We start from the raw sequence: 23209 nt of genomic DNA on the forward strand, positions 1-23209 counted from the left end.
GGGAAAAAAATGTAAGAAAAAAAAATGATCTAATGTTAAATCTGTTTATGTCATCATTAGTTAATGACTGGAAGCAAATGGTAAAATTACAGTTATACCCTGAACTCAGTCCAGTCTAATGAGGTCTTACTGCACAACTGCTTTCCAGTCTTCCTTATTTCCTTATGAACTCATCAAAACTCTCACTAATCCAGTGTTGAACTGTTCTTTAAAATAGAAATATACACAGTACAAGGACAGACACTAAAAAATTCATGCTTATTTAAAGAAGAATCATAAAGGTACAACTATTTTAATTAACAGATTTGCCAGACTGTAAATCAGACATTCACTTCCAGTTGCCAGAAAATACTATGCATTTAATTTTTTAAAATTATGTTATGCAAATAATCACTTGGCCTCTATAATTATGATCACCTACTTTTAAAATCTGCATTTTGAGACTAGGGGAAAAGGTGGGTGTAATTCAGTGATATGTGAATAGATTTTCTAACACATGAAGTCATATGTACCTCTTTCAATCAACTTCTTACCTTCTCAAACTTATGTCATCATGTTCTTGTAGAAGGGTGGTTGGGTGGAGTACACATTTTCCACTATCAATTTCAACCCGTATATCAAGTTCAAAATCAATATTTCTTTCAGTAGCTGTGCCACTAAGACTTCGGTTGACTGGCGTTGTTGGCCAGCGTTCCGTAAATAACTGATGAACAGCAGCAAAGCCTGTTGCTTTTTTACGAGAAGTGTGTCTAGAGAAAAAGAAATCTGATCATTACATTGTAGTAAAATGGGAATTCTTTTTAATAAACCACTTTCCAATATGTTTTGTTAAGCTATAGTACATAAATAATTTCAATATTTTATAAATTCACACAAATTACTTAACCAGACGTACTAACTGAACCTTTTTTCCTAGTTTGAAGGAGACACTTTTTATTCAACAGGTGTTGAGTAACTATGACATACCAGGCAATGTGCTAGGTGACAAGGACACAGGCATAATCCCTGTTATTAATGATTTTATTACAGTGTCTGAACTATATTTGGGAGTCTTTATTTTCTCAATGATAAAATTTAAATGCTACTTTCCTGCTTTTAATAAAAGACAGAAAACTAGAAAAAAAAATAATGCCAAATGTTCTTCCTGTCTCAAAATCAAAAAATAAAAAGGGCTGGAGATATGGCTGAGTGGTTACGTGTCCCTGGGTTCAATCCCCAGTATAAAAAATGTTGTTGGGGAAAAAAATGGATATCCACATGTGTAATCTGAACTGGTGCATGTGTGAGGCACTGGGTATACCCGTAAGCTGTACCATACAAAAAGTCAACTCAGAATGGATTCAAGATTCTGAGTCACAACCCCAAACCTTTTTATTTCTTTCTTATACATCCAAATATTCTCATCCTGCTTTTGTGTGTGTGTGTGTGTGTGTGTGTGTGTGTGTGTGTGTATGTATGTAATATATACATATGTGTGTATACACACATTTGTCACATCTGGTGACAATTTGTCAATATACTGTAGTTTATCCTAAGCATCTGATAGAAGGAGATCTGCTTATTGTTCAAACTCTATCCAGAGTGAATTTGAACTGGGAAGATAATTTCCCCATGGAATAATGAATACATAGAAATGATGGCCATTAAGAGGAATTTATCTAACTTAATATGTAAATATAATTATTATTAAGTGGCAGCTTTTGGGACCAGACTAGGTGAATTTGTTTACATGAATAACATGTACTCCTTTCTTATTGTTAATACAGATATTTCTTATTAGATTTAAAAATAATCATGTCTCTCTTAGTCTGAACTCATATTTAGAATGCTAAAAATCAGGATGTTACAAATTTGATGTCTTTAGAAACTTATATTGGTAAGAAAACTTAGTGATATCTGTGGGCACTGTGTTGCACAGCTGATCTCGAGAGCTTGCTCGCTCGCTGCATAAGTGAAGCCTGCTCCCTGCTGACTAGCAGCTTCCTTTGCAGCCAGTGCTGTCCTAGCCTCTTGCTGTTTCAGCTGCCTGGTACAGGCGGGCTCCTATAGCCTTGGGCCTTCTCAGTGGTAGAGCACTTGTCTAGCATGTGTGAGACACTGGGTTCAAGTTTCAGCACCACATATAAATGAATGAATAAAATAAAGGTCCATCAACAACTAAAAATATGTATTAAAAATTTTTTAAAAATAATAATTGTCAAACTAGAATTCTGCACTGAACCCAATAATCAATCAAATACAAGAATTAGCAGTAATTTTAGATATAAAAAATGAAGAAAGTAGATCTGTATCACAACTTTTCTTAGAAGCAATTTGAGGATGTATTACAGAAAAATAAGGAAATAAACCAAAATATATTGATAAAAGACATTAAAGAGTTAGTGGTTTCAGTCAAGGAAAAGGAGGAAAGGATTCATAAGGCTCAGAATTGACAAGACTGAAGAATGCAGACATCCCCTAATAGACCAACTTTTAACTATATTCCTCTTGTGCCTAGTAATTTCCCATTATTACTGCCACTTCAAACTTTTACTGTTACCACCTCATTTGAGTGGTGGTCATACATGCTCATCATCTCAGCTTATTTCTTTCTTCCAAGAATTGGCTGAATCTTTCTTCCATTGCTAAACATTTCCCCTTTACGTTTCTTTTCTATACTATACTATACTGTACTATATTTATAGTACTTCTCCCTGCAATTTGTTACTCTCTAAGGTCAGGAGAAATTCAGCCTTCTCCTTTAACTCATAACCACATCTTTACTACCATTTTCCTGATAGGGTTTATCTTGGAAAATATTCAAATTTAAATAAACTCATTTAAATTAAAAATTTAGTTCTGAAATCTGGAACACCACCTAAGGATTTTTAAAAGGCTACTCACGAGGGTTTTCGGTAAATATAAAACCTTTCCCTCTCCCGGTCTTCATCCTTTTCATCCTTCTCTGAGTCTTCGCTGGTAGAAGACAAGCTGTCATCTCGTCGACCCTCTTCAGGTTGGAAAGGAATGCTTGGTGAAAAGCCTCCTGGAGTTTTGGGAGAATTGAACACGGAACAGGACCCTTCACTGTTTGATGAGTAGTGAGATGGACCTTCAATAGTTACTGACAAAAGGTCCAGTTCTGTCTCTTCTGGAAACTGATTATAAAAAAAAAATCATATTCATATTTCAAGTCCATTTTTAATTACAGCAAGAAAAAACATTTTTAAACATTTTTATTTCCTCAATATCCTCACTCAATTGAAAGAGAGGTCAGATTTATGAACACAAGAAATGGCACACAAAGGAAGAAAGTGGGTCAAACCACAGAAAGTCATGCCACCAGCACTTTAAAAATTAGAGTGAAGTTTCACTTTACAGGAATACATTGCATTGATTAGTAACACTGGAATTCTTTAAAAGCAGAAGTTAAACATATGGACACAAAAGAAACATGATCGACCAAAAATCAGAATGGCAAGCTCAATTAGTAAGAAGAACATGCAGACACAGCGTCACTCTGGTCCCTCATGCTTGTGAGCTCTCTGAGGGTCTCTAAACAACAAGCCCCTCATAGGCTGAGGAAAGGCGCATACAGAGTTGAATATTAAAACATGTACCTGAACCCAACTTCAGGATGCTGTATTTTAACGTAGTAGTCTGTATAAACACCATGTCTCTAACCCAGAATTTTATTTGGAGGCCACTGTTTTTTAAGTGAGTCAACAAAACCAACAATACTTCCTATGACCTAATTTTGATTCCCAGCTTCAGAGAGCTGAGCATCATTTAAGAATGATCAGCCTCTTTAAAGTGTAATGTGCAAGGTGGTGTTATTTGTTCCTAAAAATTAGCTTTCAGTAGTTTTGAAGAGCAAATTACCTAAAGAAAATTCATAATGCAATCCTACAATGAAAATGTCAGATATCTGCAAAGACCAGGTGTTCTTCACTTTATAAAATAAATATGTTGTCAAGTAAACAAGTACATCAGGTTTGTGTTTGTGGAATTATCTTTCAACTTTTAAAACTAGGGTAAGTTTATGTAGAAAACAATCTGTTATTTGTATTTATATGTAGCTATACCTTAATTACTTCCCAACTTATAATTAGCAAATCTAATACCTAATCTTATATTTATCATCTAATTTATGATTTTCCATATTTTTTACAAGCAGAGTATACACTGTTATTGAAAAACAGGATGAATCATTTCAAGTATTAAGGCCTTCAAGAAGCACACAGTTAGGGCTGGTATGTACCTCAGTGACACAGCAGTTGTTTAGCAAACATGAGGCCTTAGGTTTGATACCCAGCATGGCAAAGTAACCAAAAAAAAAGCGGGGGGGGGGGGGGGGGGGCTGGGGTTGTGACTCAGTGGTAGAGCACTTGCGCAGCATGTGTGAGGCCCTGTGTTTGATTCTCAGCACCACATATAAAAAAAATAAAATAAAGGTCTATTAACAACTAAAAAAATACATTAAAAAGAAAAAAAATTTTAAAAATAGAATAACCTGTTGGATTCATTTAATTCACATAAATGATTTGTTTTCAAGCTTTTAGTTTTTTAGAATATAGGAAATATTCATCAAACTTACTATAGTACAATTACAGTTCTAAAACAAAATCCAATTTGACTGAATTTAGTATAACTATGGGATATATGTTGAAACTCCAGGCTTGAGAGAGGAAGAAAATGAAAACAAAATATATTTGGAATAAGTGCCAGCTTTTAAAAGTAATTTTAAAGAGAAATTCTAGAAGAAGACTTATATACCTGGTATATTATATCTTTCATTTTTACTTTTGTGATATATTTTAGGAAAATACTGAATTATAAAAATGTTACATTTTTGAATGATTGTGTAGCACATTTTCACACTGTATTGAACACGAGAATAAATTTTTAAATGGATCATTTTATAAATACTTGTATATCAGTCATTCAAAAGAAATGACATTTGATGATTATTTTGTTGCCCTGAGTTATAGTTGATTTTAGTTTTAACTATTAAAGTTTTCTTTTTTTAAAAAAAACACATTCACTTTGTAGTTGAATGTAAGTGAAAGAGATTTTCTTTCGGGATTAGCAAATAACTAATAAACTGCAGTTCTGTGTTTATGACTTGACTGAATTGATTTGATAAACTGATTTTAGTTTTTTTAATTTTGAAGATCAAAACCATATTAAACTATATAGAAGAACAAAACTAAAGTATATGTATGCAAGAGCTTATGAGATATATACATGATAAAAAATTCAAACAAATTTTATGTAAAATAGAAAATTTCTGAGGTCTGAGTTTAGCGTGAAATGAAAGGAAGACATTTTGAAAGCAGATTTTCAGGGTGGTTAATTAGTTTTGAAGCAAAATTTATGTTGATCTGAATAAGTACCTGAAAATACCCTTCCCCAGGAGAGCTGGACTGTGGCGTACTTCCCCAAACTGTATTTTTCAACTTAGTTAAAATAATAAGAAAAAAGTAAAAAAAAAATTGTGAACAAGAAACAATGGTTTAAAAGTAAACAAATACACAAAAAATATAAAAAAATTTAACATAAAATTTAACATGCCATGAAATTACAATGAATCTCTGAAGCTGACTGCCCCTCTGGTTTCTGCCACCACCTATATACACATTTTGAATACATAAATAAGTACTGCACACAAATACATCACAATTGTGTAAAACACATAGTTCAACGTGAATTTTTGTTTGCGAGAAAAAATATTCAACAAAAGCCTTTCTGTCTCAGAGCAAGCAGTTAGGACTCTTCACTGTGCAGGTAAAACTCTAAGGTCCACAGTGTGACTCTCAGCTCATACAGCCAGACACTTCACCCAATACCATCTTCATTTCACATCAGGCAAGAATCAGTATCTTGAAACTGCATTAGTACTGCCATTTTACAATTTGTAGAAACTATTCAGCAATGCATGTTTCTAACAAATATAATCTCTCTTACTGTATCCTGGATGTTAAAAGTTACTCTGGGCCCAGGAGATGCTGCGTCCACTCGGATTTCTGGGAGCTCTTCAGCTTCTCCTACTCGAGAACTGTAAGTAAAATATAAAGTCATAAAACACTAACATTCTCGAAAAAATTCTTGGACTTCACAAAAGTCTGATTAATGACATTAACATTCTAGTTCTAAATATTTGCTTTATTAAAGGACTGAACTACTGGCATTCCATTTCTTAAACTTTATCATCCTGTGAAAACAACTCAACGTGTTGATTAATTAACTCAAGATTATCTAAAATCAAACCATAAAAAGGATGTATCATTCTTATTTTCATAATGATTTAGTATCGAAGCAGTATTTAATTCAATAGGTACAATTTCTATTATAATTTACATGCTGAACAGATGTGCAGCTGTACATTTCTTATCCCGACAGAGAGAGCAGCAGCGGCTGGTGTGCACATTCCCATTCTCTGAGCAGTCTAAGTTTGCACACAGGACTTGTTTAAATGGTGGAGTACTTCATTACTGAAAAGCATCACTGCACTGTGGTGTGTGACAGAGGAACTCCTCAAATAAATGAAATAAGACCATAACCAGGATGACTGCTATTTTACCACTGAGACCCATTTATATTATGTTAGTTTTGTGATTTCTCCAATTAGAATACGGGGTGGGAGGGGGTGAGGGGGTGGGGAAGCAATGAATCTTTGTAATAGACTCAGTGATTTTATTATTTGTTTCACTGGTTGAAATACATAATACCTTGTTCTTTCCATTCGCTTGAGAGGTGGTCTTCCAGAGGCAGAAATGCTTTTTGATCGGCTATAACTTGGTTTATAACCCAATCCCCATTTATCCTTTAAAGAAGCAGCCTAATAAAATGGGAAAGGAAAAAAAAGTGACTATAGACAAGTGTTTACTGTTAACATTTCACTTCAGATAAGAAAAACATCTGACTTCATGAATTACCCTGTTTCCCCCTAAGTGACTTTAAATGCCACTTAACAAGACAGTGAGTCAAAACAGAGCAGCACTCAGCTATCTTTAGATTCTAGCACCAATTAGGAGGACTGTGCAATGCAAACAGGAGCCACTGTCCTCTATTCCTCTTAGCAAGATCTGACTCTGGGAGAAGTCAGTCAGCCAGGGCCCAACCTGCCCTGGGGGTATTATCACAGCTTAACTGACCCAGAAGAAGGAAACACCAAGCTCCAATCAGCTCTAGCCACATTGTTCCACCTCAACTGGAAAAATAAACTTTTTTCTTTTTCCTTTGGGGTCCCAGGAGTAGAACTCAGGGGCACTCCATCACTGAGCCACATGCCCAGCCCTATTTTGTATTTTATTTAGAGAAGAGGTCTCTCTGACTTGCTTAGTGCCTCGCTATTGCTGAGGCTGGCTTTGAACTCAGGATCCTACCGTCTCAAAGTTGCTGGGATTGCAGGTGTGGGCCACTGTACCTGGCTGGAAGAAAAAAACTGACAAAGTTGTTGATGGTCCAGTCTCTTAGGCTCACTAAAACACTGAAGCCTAATCAGAGGATGATAAAACACTATGCTCCCTCTGACACCCTACCACTGCATCACCAAAGGTCAGTTTATATAAGTTTCTGGCTATTGAGAAAAAATTACAGGATTCCTCAAAAGACTAGGCATAGAACCACTATATGATCCAGCAATACCACGCCTCGGTATTTATCTAAAGAATTAAAGTCACTATATTACTGGTAACTGCATACCTATGTTTATGGCAGCATAATTCATAATAGCCTAACTGGGGAACCAGCCTATATATCCATCAACAGGATAAAGAACATGAGGTTCACATACACAATGGAGTTTTATTCATCCATAAAGAAAAAATGAAATTATGTCATTTGCAGGAAAATGATTGAAAATTGAGACCATTATGTTAAGTGAAATAAGCCAAATTCAGAAGGTCAAGGGTCAGTGTGTCCTATCATTTGTGGAAGCTAGAGAGGAAAAAGGAAAGGAAAGGTAAGGGTTGGGATTTCATGAAAATCAAAGGGAGACTGGTAGAGCAGAGGAAAGGGATTAGAAGGTGGGAAGAAGGGAGGAAGGGGAAAGTGTTGGGGAGTGATACTGGCCAAATATATTGGTACACCACACAACAAATGCCATCATTATGTGCAACTACAATGCACCAATAACAATGCAGGGGGGTGGGGGAGAAAACCTCACAAGGCTTACTAAAATGCAGAAAGGAAGAACACTCTGGAGAAGAGAGTGAGCACCAGAACCAGACACACGCCAGGGCTCGGCTGGATGAAGCCCACTGCAACAAGAGCTGCGCAAGGTAACCAGACAAAGGTGAATCCTGAGGGACCAAGAAACACTGTCAGGGTCAGAAACACTGACGGCAGTGAGCGCTGTGTAGATGGGCTGTGTGGACTGGATGCCACTGAGGAAGGAATCATGGAGTTTGAGGATGTATCAAGAGAATCCTGAAAAAAGTGAAAAGCAAAGAGAATAGAGACAAAAGAAAGGGAGGGAGGGAGGGAGAGAGAGGAAGGAAGGAAGGGATGTTTAAAAACTGTGGAATAAATGCAAAAGGTATAAAATGTATTAAGGTTTGGATCTTGCATGTACTCCAAAGGTTCATGTGCTGAAGGCTTAGTCCCCAATGCAGTGATGTTCCAAGGTGGGGCTGGATAGGACATCAATGGAGTAATGCACTGACTGGAGAGTGATTAAGTCATCATGGAGTAATGCACAGATGGAGTGACTGCTGAATGGACTACCTAGAGGTAGGGAAACTGAATGAGGTGGGACCTAGTTGAAGGGAGTAGATCCTTGTGATCATGATTTGAGGGACTATATTTTGTCCTTGGCTCTTTCTTTCTCTTTCCCTTTTCTCTTCCACTCCTACCCTTCATTCCCGACTGCCATGCACTAAGCAGCTTTGCTACCTCTAAAAACATGAGCCAAAATAAGTCTGTCCTCCTCTAAGTTAATTTTCTCAGGTATTTTGTCACAGCAATGAAAAAATAACTAACACAGTATGTGTAACAGAAATACCAGAAGGAAAAGAAATGGAGAAAAGAAGAAATATGAGACCAATTATGACTGAGAATTTACTCAAATTCATATCAGACACCAAAGCATACACAGGAAGCTCAGAGAACACCAAGGATGGTGAAAAAACAATCCCAAAAGAAGCCAGAATTTTTAAATACCTTACCTATGTAGGAAGAAAGCAAAGAATTACATCAAACTTTTCTTCCCTCATCCATGCCAGCAAGAAGAGAGTGAAAATAAATATTTAAAGTGTTGAGAGCAAAAATTCCAATAACCTAGAATTCTAAACTCCATGAAATCATTCTTCTTCAATAGTGAAGGAGATAAAAAAAAATTATTCAGAAAGAGAGAATTTGAGGGGATTTGTTCCTGCAGACTTACATTGCAAGAAAAAAAGAGTTAGAAACTTGAATACCTATAAGGAAAGGAAGAGTGTCAGAGAGAGGAAGTGAAAGTAAATAAAAACACTTCTTTCTCTCATCCCAGTTTTTTGGTGCTTGAAATCAAACACAGGGTCTCACACATGCTAGGTACTCTATCACAGAGACATGTCCTCAGCCCAAAACCTTTATTTTTCTTATTCTTAACTGTTCTAACAGATAATAATTTGTTCAAAATAATACTACTGATAACTGTTTAATTATATATGCTTATATGTAAGAGAAACAAGTAACAGCCACAAGATGAGGGACAGAAGACAAAATGTTCACACTATCTGTAAAATGCTAAACTTATTTGAAAGCTCACTTAGATTAGTTGTATATGTATATTCCAAACTACATGACAATCTCTAAAATAATGTTTAAAAAAGGTATAACTGAAACGCTAAAAAAGGAGAAAAAAATGTAATGCAGTTTCACTAACCACAAAAGACAGAAAAAAAGAGAAAACAAAAATAAGAACTAGGAATAAGGGCAATGGATAGAAAATAGTAACAAATATAGTAGATGTTAATCAAATGATATCAGTAATAACTTCAAAATCAATGGTCTAAAATGGCTCAGCATTAAAAGAGAATAAAACCATGGCATTTGCAGGTGAATGGATGGAGCTGGAGAAGATAATGCTAAGTGAAGTTAGCCAATCCCAAAAAACCAAAGGCTGAATGTTTTCTTTGATATGAGGAGGCTGACTCATAATGGCAATGGAGGGGGAACATGGGAGGAATGGAGGAGCTTTAGATAGGGCAAAGGGGAGGGAGGGGAAAGGAGGGGGCAAGGCGGTAGGAATGATCCTGGAATGAGTTAGACATCATTACTCTAAGCACATGTTTGAAGATATGAATGGTGTGAAAATATTGTGTACAATCAATGACTTGAAATTCAATTGTGCTCTCTATGTGTAATGTGAAATAAATTGCATTCTGCCATCATGTATAACAAAATAGAATTAAAAAAAAGAAAAAAAAAGAAAAAGCCTGCTAGACTAGATCCAACAAAACCCAATTATATGTTGATACAAGAAACTCATTTACACAGACAATTTAAAACGTCATGCACTGCATAAGGACATTTCAGTCAATGATCTTTATGTACTTGTGGACAAGCCGACTGAGCTGCCAGGATTTGAAGGCAGAGCACGTGCAATCTTATGCGTATGTACTACTAGGTAATGACAAACACCTGTGTTCCTAGTTCCTGTGAATGCACTTGGCCATCATTGTTTAGTGTGCTCCTCTGGTGCTGAAATCCCGCTGGGAAGCAGCAGCCTCTACACACCTCATGCTTAGTGCAGCTCTTCACTGCACCAGGATTCATGTCAAGTGAAAACCAATACCACCTATCTACAGAAGTCCACTCCACGATGTTTACACAATGACTAAATTGCCCAGCAATGCATTTCTCAAAATATATCCCTGCCATTATGTTGCACAAATGTGTAATTATTTAAAGATACACACACACACACACACACACACACACATATATATATATATATATTTAAACCAAATGGATGAAGAAAAAAAATACCATGCTAATGAGAAGAAAAAGGGAGTAGCTGTATCAATTTCAGACACAGCAGTCTTCAGAGCAAAGAAAGTCATTAGAGATAAAGAACTTACATGCTATTAAGAGAGCCAATGCCCCAAGCAGACATAATAATCCTCAGCATACATGTGCCTAACAGTACAGCATAAAACTATGTGAGGCAGAACTAACAGAAATATGAGGAGAAGCAGACTCCAGTACTCCTTTATCATCAGCAGTCATAGATGGAACACAAAACTGTAAGAATGGACATGGCTGAGTTCCACACTATCATCAATCAACTGGTATAGCAAGTTTACTTCATCCAATGACAGCAGAATACACATTATTCTCAAGTACAAATAGGACATTTGCCAAGACAGACCACAACATTGTAAGGCCACAAAACACACCTAAATATAAAGAACAGAAACCACAGAGTGTGTGTTCTCCAACAACAATGTAAACTAGAGAGACACATGGACAGAGATATGGAACAACACCCACACACAGGCGTATATAATACACATATGACATATGCCTATGTGTGTGTCCCTTCAACTCTCAGGTGGCTATCTGGAAAATCCAAAAATACACTGAGATCGAACAACAAACTTCAGAATAGCATGGGGTTAAAGAAGAAATCGCAAGAGACATTTAAATTTAAAATGTTTCAAAAATAAAATGAGAACACAATGTATGAAAATCTGTGAGATGCATGGAAGGCAAAAGGAAGATCTAAAATCAATTGTCACGTCTCAAGCAATATATATATATATATATATATACACACACACACATACACACACACACACTCACAAGCAATCAACAAATATATGAAAAAATGTTCAACTACTCTAATAATTAGAGAAATGCAAATAAAAACTAAGATTTCATCTCACTCCAGTCACAATGGCAATCATGAAGAACACAAGCAACAATAAGTATTGGCAATGATGTGGGGGAAAAAGGCATACACTAGTGGTGGGACTGCAAATTGGAGCAACCACTTTGGAAAGCAGTATAAAGATTGCTTAGAAAACTTGGAATGGAACCACCACTTAACCCAGCTATCCCACTCCTCAGTCTATTACCAAAGGACTTAAAATCAGCATATTATAGTGACACAGCCACATAAATGTTTACAACAGCTCAATTCACAATAGCTAGACTGTGGAAACAACTTAGATGCCCTTCAATAGATGAATGGATAAAGAAACTGTGGTATATATACACAATGGAACAGTACTCAGCCTTAAAATATAAGAAAAATTATGGCATTTGCAGGTAAATGGATGGAGTTGAAGAATATTATGCTAAGTGAAATAAGCAAATACCAAAATCGAAATGTTCTCTGATAAGTGGATGCTAAGTCATAATGGGGAGATGGGGGGAATGGAGGAACTTTGGACTGGGTTAAGGGGAGGAGTGGGGAGGGGAAGACATGGGGGCAGGAAAGACGAGACAGACATCATTACCCTAGACTTTACAACGTGTACAACCAGAGAATTGAAATATTGTGTTCTATTTATGTACAACAAATTGAAATACATTCTGCTGTCATATGTAACAAAGTAGAACAAATTAAAAAATGGGGAAAAAAATCAATTGTATGAGCTTCCTCCTTAGGAAACTAGAAAAGCAATTAGAAATTAAATCCAATTAAGAACAAAAAAACATTAAAAACAAAAAGCAACAAAACTGAAAGAGGAAATCAATAGATTAATAAAACCCAAACCTTGTTCTTTAAAAAGATTCAATAAAATCAATAGGAGAGGCTATGAAAAGACTGAATTACTTAGAAAGGAAGGAAAGAACATAGTTACAGACTATGAACATTAATAGTCAAGACATACTATGAACAACTCTATGCCTCAAAATCTGATAAGCCAGATGAAATGAACCAATTTTTTGAAAGATATCATTTGTCAAAATTCACACAAGAAATAGAAAATCTGAATGGGCCCATATCTATCACAAACTAAATTAATAACTAATAACCTTCTAAAACAGAAAGCAACTGGTACAAGTGACATTTAAAGAAGAAATGTTACCACTTACCCATGATCTCCTTCAGAAGGTTGGAGCAGTGGAATAAGACCTCACTCATCTATGCGGCCACACTGCCTGATTCCAAAACCAGGCAAAGACATTACAAGAAAGAAAAACAATAAACCAGTATCTTCTCTAAATATGGATGTAAAAATCCTCCATAAAGTTTTAGCAAGTCAAGTCAAACCCATCAAAGAGAATGTACAAAGAGAATAATACACCACAACCAGGTAGAAATTATCCCAAGTATGCAACAGTGGTTGAACATTCAAACATCAATCAGTGTAATCCATCCATGTTAAAACAGAAAATTCATGCAGCCATAGTAATGGATGCTGAAAAATATTTGCCAAAATCCGACGTGAATAAAACCTTTCACCAAACCAGGAGCAAAGGTAAACTTCCTTAATTTGATAATGAATATATACAAAAATCCATACAATTAATATCATAGTAATGGCAGTAAATTCAAAGCTCTTCCACTAAGATTAGGACTGGGTAAGGAACTCCTCTTCTGTAGCCTGGATCTGGATTGCAACGTCCCCCAAAGGGCCTGGTGTTGGAGACCCCGTGCCCAGCCTGGATCACTGGGAGATGATGTGACCTTTAGAAGCTGAGGTCTAGTAAAAGTTAGGTCATGGAGGCAGGCCCCTGACGAGGATGTTGGGACCTCAGCTCTCCCCCCGACTCCCCAGTTTCTCTGCCACTAGCTTCTGCCATATTGTACTGTGACTCCAGGGACCCAAAGTAATTGGGCCAAGAGGCTATTTACTGAGACCTCTAAGACTTTGAGACAAAATGCATATCTCTTCCTTTTAAGGTGATGACTTCAAGTATTTGCCACAGTAAAGGAAAAATAAAATAAAACTCTGATGAAAGAAATAAAAAAACTGAATAAATGGGGAGAGAAATATTCTATGATCATGTTGGAAGACACAATATTGTTGGGATGTCCGTTCCTTGCAACTTAATTAGATTCATTTCCATCCCAATCAAAATCCCAGCATACTGTTTTGTGGATGTACACAAGAAGATTCTAAAGTTCATAGGGTGAGAGAGAAGACCCAAAAATAGTCAACATAATACTGAAGAACAAAACTATAATATTGATATTACCCTAATCAAGTAGTGTACTTTTAGCAAAAGAATGAACCAACAGATCAATGGAACAAACCAGACAGAATCAGAACCACCCAAGTGTAGTCAATGCATCTCTATGAGAGGAACAAAGGCAGCACCCTGAGCACAGACAGTCTTTTCAACCCATGGTGCAGGAATAGCTGAGCCTCAACATGCAGACACATGGACCTTGCCGCAGTGGACCTGTGTTCTTCACCAGGATCATCTCACACAACTGTAGATCTCAGTGGAAAAGAGACACTAGACACTACCTAGAAGACAACACCACTCAAGAGGTTTCCATGTTTGAGCATTTTGGATTTCAGATTTTCCAATTACAGATGTTACCAGGCAAATCTTTATATTTACCTCTTAATTTTGCTGTGAACTTAAAACTGCTCAATAAATCATATTTATTTTAAAAGGTAAATAAAGCTGGAATGGGGAAAGTGATGGCTGAGGTAAATTCAGGTAGGAAAGAGGAGACATCTCCAAAGACTTCATATTTTTCAGAGTTCACACTAGCGACTAAGAAGCAAGTGTGATATCATGAAGGGCAGGGAAAACCCAGGGACAAGGGCCTGACATAGATGGAGTCCCACCACCTGGGTTTCACCCCGTCCTCCCCAGGTCAGTAGTCATATCACCAGATTACATACACTCTTACATACCTTACGTGAGACTGTATACTCCTGGACAAATTACCTGACCTCTGTGCCCCCGTTTCCTCATCTTGAAAATGGGAAAATACTAAGAGCCACTTCACAGGACAGTAGTGGATTAGGATGTTCAATGGAAAGTGCTTTAATAAACAGTGCCTAGTACAGAACAGGTCTGAAACGTGCACACCAGGTGGTATGGCCCCCGGTGGTGCAAGAAAAGGGAACAGAGGCTTTGCCACAGCTATGGTAAAAAAAGTCTAATAAAGTTCTTTTTAAACATTTAAATATTTACTCACTCTCATACTGGACCTCCGTAATTTTTTCCGAACATCTCTTCGAATATCATTTACAGCCACAGATTCTAACTGCTGGTACCGTTGAATTTCCTGGTTTATGGTTCCTTCACTTGCACCTAATTTTCTAAACGCCAAGCAAATATGGCCATTATTGTAAAGAAGCAACAAAGTAAAACTGACATTTACTTGCTCTTTTTTCATTCTCTCACTTGTCAGAATACCAATGATTATGTATGAACAGGCTAAAACTGTAAAACAAAACAACAACCCATGTAACAGCTGAACAAATGCTTCCCGCTCCCCAACACTGGGGATTGAACTCAGGAGCACTTACCACCTAGCTACATCCTTATTCCTTTCTTTTCTTTCTTTTTTTGAGATAGGGTCTTGCCAATTTGCTGAGGCAGGCTTTGAACCTGAAACCCTCCTGCTCAGCCTCCCAAGTCACTGCGACTACAAACATGTACCACCAAGCCCAGCTGAGGAAATGCTTCTTACCCACTGCTGTATCAAGTCTCTAACAGGGCTGGGGTTGTCGCTCAATGGTAGAGAGCTTGCCTAGCATGCCTGAGGCACTGGGTTTGATTCCTAATATCACATAAAAATAAATAAATAAACAAATAAATAGACCACTCTGTTTTTTTTTAAAAAAAAATCTGTGTAAAATTCTACATAAAATATAAGCCTTTGGTAATATTTTGAAAAAACAAATATATTTTGCTTCAAGTCATTCCCCTACCCCCTGAGAATAAAACAAACTGTAATGAAAGTCAACAGGAAAATGTGAATCAACCGGCCGGGTGTGGTGGCATACACCTGTAATCCCAGCAGATCAGGAGGCTGAGGTAGGAGTTCAAAGCCAACCTCAGAAACTTAGTGAGGCCCTGAACAACTCAGTGAGACCTGATCTCTAAATGAAATACAAAAAGGGCTGGGGATGTGACTCAGAGGTTAAGTGCCCCTGGGTTCAATCCCTGGTACCGAAAAAAGAAAAAAGAAAGAGAAAAGAAAATGTGAATCAGTACATGGTAGTTTCCAGACAAGTTTTAGGCAACACCTTTCACTGTATAAAACGCATCTGTGAATAAGTCTTTGAATGCACAACAAACAACCAACCACAGGATACAGGTGTATGAAGATTAGAAAAGATGAGGCATGACTATTAACTTTTGGGAAGATAAAGTTCCAAAGTTCAGCAAAGAGAATATTTATTCTTATAAAGGAGGAATTACTTTAGTAATATTCAGTAAGAAACAGAAAAGATTACCACTACCTACTCATTCCTACTCCTACTTCAATTCTAAAGAACTGATAACTCAGGCAGGCAAGGAATGGGACGAAAAAATAAACTTTCAAATCAGATACACCCAAGGTCAGGTTTCAATTTTTTAACTACTCTGAGCCAATTTTTCCATAAATAAACGTGGGTGCCATCTTATCTCACGGAAATGTTGTGTGAATAAATTGAGATGACATATCAAACAATAGGCAGTTAACAAATGGTAATTTTTTCTTCTCTAAAAAATTTCATTCCAGAGCTGGGGTTGTGGCTCAGTGGTAGAGTACTTTCCTCGAATGTGTGAGACACTGGGTTTGATCCTCAGCACCACATAAAGATAAATAAACAAAATAAAGGTATTTATCCATCTACAACTAAAATATATATTTAAAAAATTTCATTCCAAAAATAGTGCTAGCAATATGTAATGCATACATTTGTAAATGCACGTAAAGATGCAGGAGAGTGTATATGCATATGTGGCAACATGTACATGTGATACAGTTAGTCTAAACTGGTCAGAAATGAGTGTGAACAGCAGGAGACTAGGATTTCAGGTCTCATTTTATCACCAATGAACCTGTGATCTCAGGCAAATCATTAAACTTCTCAGGAGTCTGGTGATCTTGTTAATGAACTAAATGGTTTGTATTACCCTAAATCAAGTTTCCTCCATATTTAGTATCCTGTAGTTCTATTATTAGAGAATACTGTATTAAACTAAAAGTCAAAACACATACTTAAGGTCATCTATTACTTTGGCCTGTTCATTCAGTTCTCTGATATCCACTAAACGCTTCACAATTTTTCTTCCTCTGAGCTCTCCTGGCTGGCTAGAGGATGCTCCTTGTCTTCGATAATCTACAGCTTCCTGAAAAACCAAAAGCATATCTATCAACATCAGTTCACAGAACAAAGCTATACTACAAAATTAACAACCTAAATCAAAGAATGCATGCAAGAATCAAAGCTGTATACATTAAGATGATTGGCATTCTTCATTGATTTGAATTCCTTCATTTTCATAAGCAATCTAATTGCTACCTACATTTCCCCATGAATGTGCTCTGCATGCTTTCAAATGAGACTGGCTAGACTGATGGGAGCCCCACATCTCGGGGTCACACAGAAACTCTGCAGGAACAGAATAGCGCTGATTTGGGGGCGTCAGACCTAGTAGGTGATTTACAAGTCGCTGCCCAAAGGTGAGCTTGTGGCCATCTCCACTTACTGAATTTCCATCTGCACTCTAAATAATAAACAATAACATTAATTTTTAAAGAATTTATTTCCAAGAACAGAACTATTCTGTGGTATAATAGTTAAAAAAATGCTTAAAATAATTTCTAAAAATCAATACCAGATTGAAAGCAGAGTAGTTTTCTTTAGGACAACTAAATAATTTGCTACTATAGGTTGTATAGTATAGATGGAAATGTGTATTTTTAAAATGTATACTTTCATTTTGTGTGTGCACTTTGCTTTTTTTGAGATTCTTATTAAAAATCTTCATTACAATATAATTCACATTCCATTTAAAATTCACTTATTTAAAATGTACGATTCAATGGGTTTTAGCATATTTACAAAATTGTGTGATCATTATCACTCTCTTGGCTGGGAACATTTTCATCACCAAAAAACCCCACGATGTCTATGAGCATCTCTTCACATGAGGCAGCCAGAGAGCCTAGACACCCACCCATCTCCTGGCTGTCTCTAGAGACTTGCCTGCACTTCACTTTACAGTCATTACACTCCTGCAGGTGAGGCACAGCTGGATGACAAGTCATCATGAAACATAGAACTCAAAAGGCAACATTATGAAATGGAGACGCAGGGCACCACCACTCCCTTCTCTTCCTCCATAAATAGCAACGATGATATAAATAAGATTGAGCTAATTATATCCCTGTGTCATGTAAAAACCACTCCTGCAATTCCCAACAAGGAGTTCACTTACAGTGTGGATAGTGGGAGACATGGTATCGACTTCATCCTCATCAGACAGGTCAGCTATGTTCACTGAATTCAGGTCAGCAATGTCATCGATGTCCTCCTCACCAGTCAGTGTTGTGAGGGTGTTGCCCAGGGCATTGAGCCTCTTGCCAATGTTAGGGTCCATGTGGACATCGATCCCACACATCTTCCACAGCACGTTGAGCGTCCAGGTCCCAGCACTACTGCTCTCTGTTCAGGTGAAGAAGGGACATTTATGGAAATACTGACTACAGGAATTTAAATAATCCTACGTGTAAGTAATAAAGTACATGCTGGCCACATATTGTAACTAGTATTTTTCACCTAAATCTGTCATAAAAATTAGGCTATTCATGCATAATTTCCATTACCTGTACAGTACTAAGTGCACACCTACTGTCTCCTCTGTAGAGCATCCTCCTTGATCCTAAAAAGTACAGATGTCCTCTTCTCCCCCTAAACTGCCCTTCCATGGTGATATCAGGGACTGTCATGACCCTACTTCATTAGACAGAATTAATAGGTAATTAGTTTAGGTAAATGTCAAAGCTGGAAAAAGAAAAATCTTTTCTGAGCTTCAGCTCTCTAATGACTGAGAGTGGAGAATGGAGGTTATCAGTTAAAAAAAAAAATGATAAAAAAGAAATGAGGCAGCCAGAGAGCAAGAGCAAGAGCTAGAGCAAGCTATATTACAGCTGGATCTCAGTTCCAGCAGTTTCTGAGGGTCTTTGAATTGACTGCATTAATTCTCTTCCCTGAGATGGCAGATGGCAATTCCTAAATTAATTCTAATCTGCAAATATCCTTTTGATAAGCTCCCCTCTTGGTTCAGCTAGTTCGAGTGGGCTATGGTCACTTGTGGCTACGAGTCCTGACAAATGTGTGTGCGCGTGAGTGCGTGCGCTTCTGTGATCACCCTTTCCTCCTGAGAGTGCTACTGGAAGGTTCCTAACTTCCAGTTCTGAAGTCACTTACTCAGGATCAGCACTGAGGCTAAGGCTGGGGAGGACAACAGGACATAGCACCCAGAAAAGGCAAAGCTACTAACCCATCAGTTTCCACCTCTTCAACATTTTAAGGGCCCTTAAATAAACATCTACCTTTAAGTTCACCCTGCCCAACTTTATGAAAAGAGAAATAAAAACATACACATTTACATGACATATGTAGCGAAAGTAATACTGATTATGAACCTACCAGCTGCTGCTTGTCCTGTGGTCCTTGAGCACACTTCATAGGTACCATCTGGAACTACACCTACAAAAAGACCCCAAAAGAGTTTTCAGTAAAAATGAGCCTGTGATTAAACAGCATATCCAATGACTGAGCCCTGTGGGTTCAGTCCCTCATCTGTGGGATGGAGGGCTCCTGAAATGACACAGCAGACCTAATTCCACAACCGACCTGCAGCTGCACTTGATTTCCTCCTCAGAGTCACAACATGTGGTGGGCTCTGAGATTCTAGATGGCTTTCCACCAACATCCAGGATGCCAAGACAATCTGCGCCAGCATAAATCAATGGTACCTTCAGAATGCAAACAATTTAAACATGACTTTTTAACAGCAGAACTCCCATATTAGGTCAAAGACATGATCCTTCAGTTTGTCTTCTTTTTATGAGAGAAAATGACTGCCATGATGCCAATCTCAAGGTCATGGAGCTACTCTTAGAAGATAACTGATTCCAACTAGGAAATATTTACTATCACCTATCTTTAATCTGTTAACTTAAAAGAGAGGTTGGACAGATTCAACAGTTTTCAACCATAAAGGACATATCATGCCTGAAAATTTTTTTAACACAGTAAACTCTAAAGATAGAATTAAGGCCTTTCTTAGTAATCCTTATTAGAAACTGAATGTCAATCTAAACTTCAGAGTACACAGTCTAAAATGAAATGTCCTCTTATGACTCCTTTTGGATCCTAAATTGGAATTCAAGTGTTTACTTGCCATTTGTTTTCTATGAACTTTGGTATTGAATTTGACATTCCTTAAATTTTTTCAAAATAGAAAAATCTTAACTTAGACATGCTACAGTTCAGTTAGTAAGAAAGGGTCTACTTATTATTAAATGACAATTTATATTATGTCTTTAAAAATATCACTAATAACTTTACAATCTATATTTTTGAACCATATACTACCTGTGTCTCACACACAAATTCTACATTAAGAAAATCCTAGATTTGGCTTCAGGTAAAGATTTGCTTAATTTACTTCTATATTCTACAGGTACAAATCAGAATTTACATTAACCTTTCAAATCCAAGAATGCTAGAATGAAAACAAAACCTTTGAAATGTTAACAACATAACTGAGGCCACATGAAATTAAGAACAGGTAAATAAAAAAGGACATAGAAAACTTTAGGAAGGCCTATCCCAAGAAGTGGCAGAATGGGTCTAATCTAACTATTTACATGGTCCTTGGAACTCTCCTTACAAATTGTCCTTATTTTTGTTGATCCCCCCCCAAAAAATCACCTGGAAAGCAAATTTTACTGGATCACTTTTTTTTTTTTTTTTTTGCTAAAGCATGTTTTTAAAAGAACCTGTGTAAAAAACAAAAATTCTAAGGCATAATGTGATCACTACTTATTTCTCTGTCCTATATTCATCTTTCTTCAAAACTTTTACATGAAAGTCATATCCAAATATACTATCAATGAAAGCTAGACACGAGTCAACTAACTTATCCAATATCATTTATAATTTTTATATGTCAATAACACAACTATCCCCTTTAACATCCTCCCAAGAAACCTGATCAACAGCGGGTTAAAAAAGACTCTGAAACCGAGTCTATGATACTACTACAATGCCTAGGATGTTAGTGTTCTGTAGTGTTGGCAAAAAGTATACGGAGGCCCTGAATATTATTTATTCATTTCTTAAATACATGTTTTGATTCCGAGCCTAAGGAATATTAAAAAAATTCTTTTAGTTGTAGATGGACATAATAGCTTTATTTTACTTATTGTTATGTGATGCTAAAGATGGAACATAAATGTCTCACACATGCAAGGCAAGCATGCTACCACTGAGCTACAACCACACCCCTGAGAAATACTTTTTATTTCATATTTCTTAAGCACTTTAAGAAAAACTATTTTAAATATTTTTTTAGTTGTAGATCTACACAATATCTTTATTTTATTTATTTATTTTTATGTGGTGCTGAGGATCAAACCCAATGCCTCAAACATGCTAGACGAGTGCACTACCACTGAGCCCACAGCTCAGCCCCAAGACAAACTATTAAGGAAATGGTACCTTTACTTTTCTCCCAAATACACTCTATTAATTTTAATTAATTCAAGGATGGTAAAGATAATACCTTAATAAAAATTGACAGGTTTAATTTTGCCTTTTTGCCTTTAATAAGAACCCCCCCAAAAACAAAAGACATAAATATGCTATAATGATTCTTAAAACCACAACTATTATATAAAATGATAATCTGTAAAGATTTCTGATGAAGGCTATTTTTGGTCTTTTTAATAACAGGCATGAGTATTTGGTATCAAGTCTTAGAAACCTGAAGTATTTAAAAAAAATTCCATGGTTAACCTATGAATTATCTAAATGCAAAATACCTAAAGTGATTCAGGACATACTACCCCAAAATATGGTAGCGGTGTACACTGACTACTCAAAGCTGAAGGGATCTGAGCACCTGCCAATACAGAAGTGCTCTGCTTTTCCTCTAAAGCAGGTCAGCAGTCATGGGGAGGTCCCTCCCTATCGCTGCAGGAAGGCTCTTATCTCTGGAGGCAAAGGTAGGGACACAGAGAGGACTGTGCACACAGGGGCCCTGCTGAGCTCTCTGTCTACCAAGCCAAGCTCATCCAATCTACCACAAGAACACTCAGGGTTAGCCATTTCTTTGGGTCTTCGTTTCCTTATAAAGGCTCCCATGTTGCATAGAACTTACATTAATACATTTGTATGCTTTCTGTCATTAGTCTGTCTTTTGTTATAGGGGCTCAGCAGAAAACCTAAATGGGTAGAAGGAAAGATAACTTTCTTTCCCTACACATCAAAACCAAGAATTTCACCTGTGATTTTATCTAAGTCTGAGTCAATATTGAATGCAGAACTGCAATTATCAGCATAAAAATGAGAAGTTTCCCCATTCCTCAAAAAAAAAAAAAAAAAAAATACAGATCTGGAAAGATATTCCTCCAGTTAAAGATGTGGGAGTCCAAGGCATAAATGATGATGGCATATCACCTAAAAAGTAAGTACTGCCTGACTTACAAGATTGGCTGGGGATTTTATTCACAGTCCTCTAATTTTTCAAGTGTATTTTTTTCCATTATTAAGACTAATGATGCTATACTAACTCTGCTGCAATATAATTTGAAATATTAAAATAGACAACAAATAAATGATATAACTCCCAACTAGCCTACAACACAGCACTAGTTAGATACAAGCTGGAATATGATGGAATTGGAGAAATTCATATCACACTATATTCCTAAAAATTTGGATGTACAGATTTATTCGCATCAATATGAATCAAGGTCTCCTAGTCTTGGAAATGTACAACCTGCTCTGTGTTTTATGAGCTGGGTCTCATACAGCTATTACTATCTTTCAAAACTCCGAAGGAACAAAGAGGCTTTATTTGGCTGCATTCATGGATGGACACCAGAAGACTCAAATGTCGTACCACAAAAGGAATGCTAGGTTGGTTTATTTACCCAACTACTTTTCACAAATATGTTTTGTCACCTTTCATTAGAAATAGCCCTTATTTCACAAAGTCAAAAGCCATTTCTATACTTAGACATTTCTTTATTTAAAAAAAAAAAATAAAGACTCTGCTTTATTTTTTAAAATGCTAAACCTTACATAGA

General features: G+C 36.7%; 1 protein-coding gene across 6 annotated transcripts in view; it reads right to left on the bottom strand.

Annotated features, from left to right (window-relative positions):
• Bltp1 (bridge-like lipid transfer protein family member 1) overlaps positions 1-23209 on the bottom strand; it is a 192073-nt gene that overhangs the window by 30196 nt on the left and 138668 nt on the right. For 5 of the 6 annotated variants that reach the window (XM_076864403.1, XM_076864404.1, XM_076864407.1 and 2 more), the window contains 9 exons: positions 19539-19598; positions 18325-18551; positions 17102-17232; positions 15083-15206; positions 6711-6820; positions 5947-6037; positions 5376-5438; positions 2884-3137; positions 534-749 (listed from right to left, as the gene is read on the bottom strand). In XM_076864403.1, coding sequence (XP_076720518.1) covers positions 534-749; positions 2884-3137; positions 5376-5438; positions 5947-6037; positions 6711-6820; positions 15083-15206; positions 17102-17232; positions 18325-18551; positions 19539-19598 — 1276 coding nt within the window. The remainder of the gene's footprint in view (positions 1-533; positions 750-2883; positions 3138-5375; positions 5439-5946; positions 6038-6710; positions 6821-15082; positions 15207-17101; positions 17233-18324; positions 18552-19538; positions 19599-23209) is intronic. The other variant, XM_076864405.1, reaches the window with a different exon arrangement.

The sequence above is a fragment of the Callospermophilus lateralis genome, chromosome 8 (genome assembly GCF_048772815.1).
Source record: "Callospermophilus lateralis isolate mCalLat2 chromosome 8, mCalLat2.hap1, whole genome shotgun sequence".
In the NCBI taxonomy this organism is placed as follows: Eukaryota; Metazoa; Chordata; class Mammalia; order Rodentia; family Sciuridae; genus Callospermophilus; species Callospermophilus lateralis.